At 58.4% G+C, this 8,604-nt stretch overlaps 1 protein-coding gene across 2 annotated transcripts in view; it reads right to left on the bottom strand.

The window, feature by feature from the left end:
* Positions 1–8,604, bottom strand: part of ATP2B3 (ATPase plasma membrane Ca2+ transporting 3) — a 46,008-nt gene that overhangs the window by 31,835 nt on the left and 5,569 nt on the right. For both annotated transcript variants that reach the window (XM_025049224.1, XM_025049222.1), the window contains exons 3-10: positions 8,350–8,604; positions 7,823–7,948; positions 7,073–7,198; positions 3,959–4,000; positions 2,107–2,271; positions 1,528–1,742; positions 604–846; positions 1–234 (exon numbers count right to left, since the gene is read on the bottom strand). The exon at positions 8,350–8,604 ends at the window's right edge or, in 1 of these variants, runs on beyond it. In XM_025049224.1, the coding sequence (XP_024904992.1) occupies positions 1–234; positions 604–846; positions 1,528–1,742; positions 2,107–2,271; positions 3,959–4,000; positions 7,073–7,198; positions 7,823–7,948; positions 8,350–8,604 (1,406 nt within the window). The remainder of the gene's footprint in view (positions 235–603; positions 847–1,527; positions 1,743–2,106; positions 2,272–3,958; positions 4,001–7,072; positions 7,199–7,822; positions 7,949–8,349) is intronic.

The raw sequence follows: 8,604 nt of genomic DNA, 5'->3' as shown, positions 1-8,604 counted from the left end.
CAGGATCTCCGAGGCACCCTTGCTGAAGAGGCGGAAACCGCCATCAGGCATGCGGATGACCGTGCTCATGGACTTGCGGACCGAGTTGAAGGTGTACACTTTGTAAAGCTTATCTTCTGGAATCTGTTCCCGCACAGGCTGGAAGTCCCGCTTCAGGTCCAGGACGAAGCCCAGTAGAGCGCACTCCGTCTTGTTGCCCACTTGGCGCGGGAGGGCACCTTCCTTCTCTGGAGGCTGTGAGGTGAGGCATATACCAGCATGGAGCTGGGGGCCCAAGTCCACCCTCCTTGCTACCTGTGGGGTCCCAGCCTGGCTATGGTCACCCCGTCTTTACGGTGTGGTGGAAGAGAGCCGGAGAGGGCCTCAGGTGTGGACTAGACAGGCAGGTTTCCCACCATTCACTGGGCTTGGAAGGGGCTTCCAGAACCAGCAGCCAAGGCAGGAGTCCTGGGGCCAGGGATGAGGGGAGGGTGACCAGCACTCCAGAGACCATCATAGCTCTGGCCAAAAGTTCTTAAGAGAGCCTACTGAGCCCTTGGCGACAGCTCACGCTGCACTCCCGGCCAGGCCCCTTCCCTCGTCCCAGCTCCACTCCCGGCTCACTAGTATTTTGGTGGTGTAGGCACTGTTGATGGAGATGGCGTGGACCAGGAGGTCGAGGATCTTGGGGTTTAGGGCGCTGGGGGCCGGAATCTCTTTGTAGTGGGTGTCCCCGAGGTAGGACTGGACCACGGTCATACGGTTGGTGGTGAGCGTGCCCGTCTTGTCTGAGCAGATGGCTGTGGCGTTGCCCATCGTCTCACAGGCGTCCAGGTGGCGGACCAGGTTGTTGTCCTTCATCATTTTCTGTAAAGTGCACAGACGTCACGTATGACTCTGCTCGGCCCAACCAGCTTTCCATGCGGCACTAATAGCCCAGGGGCCTCTGTCAGCAGGCACCCTCACCACTGGGCTGACAACAGCGCCCAAAGGCACAGCTTGGAGCGGCTGCTGGGTGGTGGTCAAGCCCTCATTGGACAGGCTGAGCAGCTAACTCTGGGCCACCACTTTCTCCAGAGATCACTCGGTTCCTCTCTGCTGCCCAGGACCACTCCCTGCCCACAGTGCCCTCTTGGGTCACCTGCTGGCCCTGCAGCATCTCTCTCATCTAGGCCATGCTCTGCCCACTGTCTTCCAGAAGGCCCTCTCCTGATCACCCTCCCTCCTGCCCCCACTTCTGTAAGCAGCACCAGTTCCCCCAATTCCTGGTCCCTCTGTGCCCTCTGCCGTCATCCTGCAGATGCCAGATCTGTGCCACTGTTCCCCTGCTTTCTGGCTCATCTGACCATGCCCAGGAAGCCGGGTGCGGATGGATGGCCGAGTTCAGCTCTGGGTCCCAGCTCAGCCTCCCTGCTCTCGCCCTGAGTGATGGATACCAAGTTTTCTCCAGTCCTCACTGCTTCCAAAGTGCCTACCAGCTTCATATCTCAGTTTTGGGGTTTGGTTCCTGGTCTCATACATTCTTAGTGCTGTGTTTTGTATTATTACCTTGACAGAGTAAGCTAAGGAGATGGTGACAGCAAGAGGCAGGCCCTCCGGGACAGCCACAACCAGCACAGTGACGCCGATGATGAAAAACTTCACAAAGTACTGCACGTAGACCGGCGTGCACTCTGCCAGCCACACCCGGCCATCGATGACGAAGGTCTCGATCACAAAGTAGAGGACCAGGATGATGACGGTGATGGCGGACATCACCAACCCTGCCCAGCCGCAACAGAGGCCATAGAGGGTCGCGGTAGGAAGGCGTCGGCAGGGGTAAGAAAAAGACAAAGCAGGAGGGAAGAGGTAAGGGATGCTGCAGCCAGTGCCAGCTTGAGTCAACTCGGGGGGAGGCGCTCCCTGTCCCAGGCCTCATGGAGGGTTTAGAATCCACGCTCACCAGAGGGGGGCTGGACCAGTCCATGATGGCCATCACTCACCCCTATCCTGTCACCCTGCTGCCTAACCCACACCATCTGCCACCTCCGTTTCCCACTTGCTCTCCACTGCTCGGCCCCATGTCCAGGAAACCCAGTGTCCTCTCCGCCCGACAGGGTCCCCTGGCCACCTCTCTGCAGCCCCCACCTGCTTTCCCGATCTGCACGGCCAGTTTGGTGAGCTTGCCCTGCAGGACCGACTTCTCCTTCTTGGGCACGCTGGCTTTCTTCTTCTCCCGGTCCTCCATCTCCCCACCCTCCGCACTCTTCAGGGGCTGCATTTCCATGGCGACCGCCCCATCTTGTTTCTTAGCTGCACACAGAAGAACCCCACAGTCAAAGTTAGGGCCCAGCAGCTGCGGTGACAGCTACAACGGGCTTTCATATGGAAAGACATGCCACAGCGTACGAGAGGACATAGGGTTTAGGGGGTTTCTTTGATTTCTGAGTGAGACACTGCACGGGGGCCATCTTGTTTCCCATCGCTGTCCTTGGCAGCCCAGCCCCTCCCAGGTGGGACAAAGATGGCTCTCTCGAGGCCTCACAGAAGAACGGAGGACATACAGAAGCACAAGTCACTGGGGCACACAGACAGGGCAGCCAGTCCTGGAATACCCCAAATGTCAATATCTGAGAGCAGAGGCCTGGGGCCCAAGGAATGTTCCTGAACCGTAAGCTGAATGATTCATCAGTCCACTGGTGTCCAAGCCACCTCCCTGCTCTCCTCAGGGAGACCCAGGAGTCCCCGCACTCCTGTCCTGCTCCCTGCTCGGGCTGTCTCTTTTCCTGCCTGCTCCTGGCTTCCACCAGGGCCCCAGCTCACCATGAGTGCTTCCCTCAGCCCACGCCCTGGCTGCTGGAGGCCATTGCCCGAGCAAGGTGCCCTGGGGAAGCCTCGCATCTCTCTTCCTGGAATTACTCCTTTGATACTCTCCTCCAGCCATTTCCCTGCCTCCTCTCTGGAACAGGAGGCTCCCTCATGGCTCCTCTGATGCCCCTGACACTGGGGTGCTGATAGTATGTCCCCAACCCTGCCTCCATCACTTCTGTCACTTCACACACTCCATGGCCTGTGAGTCTCCAATGGCACTGCCCACACAATCCTGTCCATCCCTTACCCTGAGGGGGCACCCCACCCTGACACTCATTTTTTGTCTCACTGCTCTTGTTCCTACCTAGTGGGGCTCTTGGCGTTACTGACGCCATGACTGCGCGTCCCTTTCCACCTCACTGTGTCTTCTTTTCCCTTTTGCTTCCCGACTTCCCACCTGTCCCTTCTTCCCTTGGCTGCCTGAGACCACTCGCTGATGGCTTCTTCTTCCCAGGGGCTTCAGTCCAGAGCTTACAGCCACAGAGACACTCAAGGCTCCACCCAGCTGGGTCACTCTAGCCTCATGCCCCACCGACTGTCACTCTCTGCCTTAGCCAGGGCCCTAGCCATTAGGCTGTCACCCTGCCCCAAATGCCTTCCAAACAGTAGCTATGCTCTGATTTCCAGTTTGCTTGTCTGACCCTGGGCCTCTGGGTCCCTGGGTCCCACACTGCACGTGAGTACTGCCCCCGGGTCTGTCTCTCTAGACCGTGACCTTCCTGAAGGCCGGCATGGTGCTTTTGACCACCTTTGGACCTACAGTGCCTATGACTGACCGCTGACAAGCCTTTATCCCAGCCACACAGGCTCGGCTCTCACCAGACATTTGGACTGAGAGGAGAGAGGGCCTCTGCTCTTTGGATGGCTGCCCAGAAGAAAGGCGGCTAAACTGGGGAACCCACAGGCCTGGTTAGACTTTGGGCAAGTCACCGTTTCTGAGCCTCAGTTTCCTCACCAGGATGCCTGCTCACGGGTGATCTTTACATACTTCTGGTGGGATCTGCAGAGGGGCCACCTTGCCCCACTCATGTGATCTCTAGCTGCTGCTCCTGCAACTGAGGTGGGTGACCCCCCACTCTGTGCTTCACCCTCTATCCGCCCCCCACCCCCAGCACGGGGCTCGCATTACCTTTGGTCTGGCTACTCTCCATCGCCCCATCCTGCTGCTTGCCTACAATGGAAAAGGAATGACAGACACAGAGACTTGAGAACATCCACATGGCCCTGGCACATGCACACAGGACAGCAGGTCACAGACAGTGTAGCAGTGAGCACAGGGGAAAGATGGGAAAGAAGGGAAGAGGGCTCTGTCTTCTCCAGGCTCACGCTGATGCCCTCTCGCCACCTCTTGGCACGTGGGCACCGTGAACACTTGGGCTTCCTGAGCGAGACCCCTAGCCATGGCTCGCCACTGGGCCTTGACCTCAGCCTTCCAGTGAACTCCCAAATCCAGTCCCTGGATGGACCCTCAGTCACATGTGACTGGCAGTGGGAGGTTCCTGGAAGGGCTGTCACCATGGGGAGTGAGAGATGCCAGTTGTCTGGTCCCACCTCTGTCACCTTGAACAGGGTCTCCCAGAACCAGTGTGAGGAGTTTACCTAGAAAGTTCTCTGCTGGCCTAGAGATCATCTTTCTCTGCAGCGTGGCCCGCAGTCAGCTCTATGTGTACTTTAGAGTGACAAAGGAGAGAGACTCCAGGAATTTGCCAGGCTCGGGCACTGGGCTGTGCGTTGGGCACCTAGCGATGGAGGGAGCAGCAGAGACATGGGATGAGTTGCGTCCCAGGTGGACCTGTGCTGGGGGTCAGTGGTGGATGCATCGAAGGCGAGGACCCAGCCTGCCTCCTCCATAGCCCCTGCAGCCAACAGCTGTTACATGAATGCAGCAGCTCCCTGAACGTGCTCTGCAACCACAAAGCCTACGGCGGGGTGTCAGGGACTGTGCAGTGATTGACTTGCCAAGGCCAAGGTAAACAGTGCTGGTCGCACCACTGGTTTTCAAAAGCGGGAAGGACTGCAACTCTGGAAGAGCCCAGGAGACCTGACAGGTGAGGCGACTGTGGCGGGGAGCCTGCTGCTGTGCTTGGGGCCCGGCTCTGTACCTCAGCTCCTTCTGAGGCCACACATGAGCTGGCGGCATCCAGAGACACAAGGACAGGAGGAGCTTGTGGGCTGACCTGTCAGCTACCACCCAATAGCTCATGTTACTGAGGATCCATGAACCCAGATAGGGTGCTGTGTAGCTCCCAGGCAGTGGGGTCTGGTTTGGGGGCCCCAGGGAGGACAGAGAGGCCCCCTGCAGGGCAGGGTGGGATGTGGGTTGGGTCCTCTGTGCCCAGGACCTCCGAAGGGGTGCAGGGAGGTTCAGACATGAAAGAGACCTCTGCGGGGAGAAGAGACACCTGTAGACACATAGTGACAATACAGCGCAATGAGCGGGTGTTGCCAGAAGCCCTGAGGCTGTGGAGGACCAGAAGAAGGATGGATCCAGAGGACCCAGGCTGCACACAGGGCCAGGGGAGGCCTGTGGAGGAGGGAGGGAGGTTTGGGATGAGCACTACAGGAAGAGGAGGACTGTGCTGGCCTGAAGAAGGACAGGAGTCAAGGGAGGGAAGGAGGGGAGGGACGATACCTCAAAGAGAAGGGTGAGTAGGAATCGAAGCCAAAAGGCAAGAAATAGGTGTGTGGGGGAGGCAGCAGGTGGACGGAGAGTGTTGTACAGATAGATGGAGTTAGGATGCAGAGAGGGGGAGGGGGAGGCACTGGGCGTGGCCACCTTCTTGTCTCCACAGTGGTCCAGGCCTTGGACTGAGACCTCAGTGTGAGCTCATAGGTGCTGCTGTCCCTTCCTCTGAGCCTGAACACCTCTGCTCCAGGGCCCCCTCAGGGTTCCCCTCTTCCAGGAACCTGGCTGGTGGAGGTGCCCTCTATGACTCCTAAGTAGCGCAGCCTGAGGTGCTGGAGCAGGGCGAGGGGAAGAGGATCTGGGTTGGGGAGGGATCTGGGGTAGGCTGAAGGGGTTTTGTCAAGGTCAAAAAGGAGAGCCTAGGAAGGAGTGTAGAACGGATGCCCTGCCAACTAGCCGGATGGTCAAGGGCTGGGACATTATCATGTCCTTCCTTACGCTGGGTCTGCGCAGACCAATTCTGCCTGCTCTTCAGGCCCAGCAGCCTTGACTAACTGAGGTGGGGCAGGTGACTGGTACCCCTCTGTCCCTTGCCCAGCTCACCAGCCCCAGCATCTCACTAATCTTAGGGGCCCTGAATACAAGCTTCTGGCACATGTTCTTCCCACATGTGTACAGTTTCTTTGTACTTCTAATGGGCCCTGGTAGATTCTCTAAGAGGGGAGGCACACATAGAAAATTCCAGTCATCACTTGGTTTGACGACAGGAGAGGCCTGAGGGGAGACCCAGGTCAGAGCAAGGTGAGTCATGAGCAGGTGCAGGCCTGTGTCACAGAAGGGCATGGGGTTCTGACCAGAGGGATTAGGACAGGGGTGTGGAAGCTGAGGGCAGTTCTGTCGCATGATAAGCCCTGTTCTGAGGATTGGAGGAGACGCTGGCCATGCCTGGAGCTCAGAGCACAGGCAACAGAAAACAGCAGGAAGGCCAGGGTGGCTACAGAGTTCGGCTCTCTGAAGACATCTGTCCCTTGACACTTCTTTCCCGTGGGGTATTGGCCCCTGGCCATCCCAGGTACCTCTGGCCTGGACATCCTTTGGGGGTTCCTTCTGCTTGGGAGCCCTCCACCTCTGGCTGCATGACCTGCATTCCCCGGCCGCCATGTTGGCCTGGACCTCAGCACTTCACCGCAGCAATTGCGCACCCCTGAGGGTAGGCATAAGCCCCTGGCAGCATTCTACCAAGTGAGGGTGGCTGGTCTCTGTAACTCAGATCCAATTCCTACCATGGTAGGGGACTCTCCCTACCCCGGCACACATATCCCGAAGCCTTTGGGAAATAGCCATCTGAGAGAAGCTGTCCTTACACAGAACTGAGGGGCCCCTGACCTGCTGGCTCTGGGGAAGAGATCCCAGAAAAGGGGGCCCTGAAAGGAATCAGAAGTGAGGGTATGGCCTCCCGGCCTGAGGGCTGGCTCCAACAGAGCCAGAGCCAGAGCTGGATCCAGCAACTGGCCCAATGGGGGACCGCCAGTAGCAGGCAAAGAAGAAACAGCGAGCGACATAGAAGCGAGGTCAGCCCTCATCGGCTCCAGGAACTGGAGGTCAATGTGGCCTTACCTTTCTTATCCTTCTTCTCCTCCTCCTCTCCACCAGCTCCAAGCAAGGTAAAGATGATGCCTGTCTGGGAGTTTACACCAACGGCAGTCACCACCATTCTTCCAGAACCTTCCATGACATGAGTGCCTGGCACAGTCAATACAGAGACACAGAGACAGAGATTTGCACCACTGTCCCAGGAATCCCAGAGGCAGGGGCTCAGCCTCTGGAGGCCCCTGGAGGCTGTGTTGACCCTACGTCTAGGCTGAAGGCTCATCCCTGGCCTGGAGAAGAGACTTGACTACAGCCACGGAGTGAGCAGTTCACAGGGCTCGCCGGGGGCCTCCAGCCTCTCTGTCCTGTTTTATACTGCATTTGCCACTGGTATAAACACTGAGCTAAGCCAGAACCTTATAGAAAGGGAACACTGTCCCCACTGGCTCTTCTTGAGGGTCTAGATTAGGGAGGAAGACAGCACTATGCTGACCCAGAGCCAGCCCCCACCTCCAAGGGCTCCCCTCAGGACACCAGGGGCCCTGCAGGGCTGGGAGGACCCCTGTCTTTCCCTGAGGCTGAAGCGGCCACCACCATGTCTCCCATGGGCTGCTCTGGCTTTGCAGAGGATGAAGTCTTCATACCCTTTAACCTGAAGGGCAGCTTAGGGTGACCCTGGTTGAGGGGGTTGCTGGGCCAAATGGCGTCCAAGGGTGCTGGCCTGGTCCAGAGGTCAGAGTCCTCCCCAAGGTCTGGACCAAAGCCCCTAGGCCTCACCTGAGAGCAGCATGGGGTCTTTGTCAGCAGACTTGCGCACGTGGTCCGACTCTCCAGTCAGGGAGCTCTCATCAATCTTGAGGTCATTGCCCTGGATGAGCACGCCGTCGGCAGGCAGCAGGTCCCCTAAGGCCAGCAAGGCAGCCAGAACCACAAGCTATGGGTCCAGGCGGCCTTCCTCCCGCTGCCTCCTGCCTCACCAGGTTGAGGTCCCGTTGGATGTGGGGCCCTCTTCCTTCGGTCTCCTCCTTTCCGGGGAGATCTACATACCCCTCCCCTATGGTCCAGCTCTCAGGGACTGGGGGTAACAGAAACATTCTGCAGTGGCGGGGAAGCCCTTGACAGGCGTGGGGACGGCTTGTTTCCTGGGACCTCTGATGCATACTCCCTACCTCCAGCCTCCCGCTGTTGAGGGCACACGTGTCCCTGGGGAGAAGGCTTGCACTTGGGGTCTCTTCCAGCCCATGTTCTCCCCAAAATGGGAGCTGAGCATCCTCCACAGAATGTGTGGTGATAGGCACACTCACCATACTTGACCTGGGCAATGTCCCCTACTACCAGCGCGGCCACAGGGACCTGGAAGAGCTGCCCGTTCCGGATGACCGTGAACTTCTGCTCCTGCTCGATACGGCTCTGCAGGCCTCGGAACTGCTTCTCCTTGCTCCAGTCATTGAAAGCCGTGACCAGCACCACACAGATGACAGACAGCAGGATGGCTGCCCCCTCGATCCAGCCAGCCTCGGCCTCACCTTCGTCTTCTGCCCCAGCAGACACATTCCCGC

This window comes from Pteropus alecto, unplaced genomic scaffold (assembly GCF_000325575.1).
Source record: "Pteropus alecto unplaced genomic scaffold, ASM32557v1 scaffold396, whole genome shotgun sequence".
NCBI classification, from domain to species: Eukaryota; Metazoa; Chordata; class Mammalia; order Chiroptera; family Pteropodidae; genus Pteropus; species Pteropus alecto.
The sequence above is the reverse complement of the archived record's forward strand: the minus strand, read 5'-3'. Positions and strand labels throughout refer to the sequence as shown.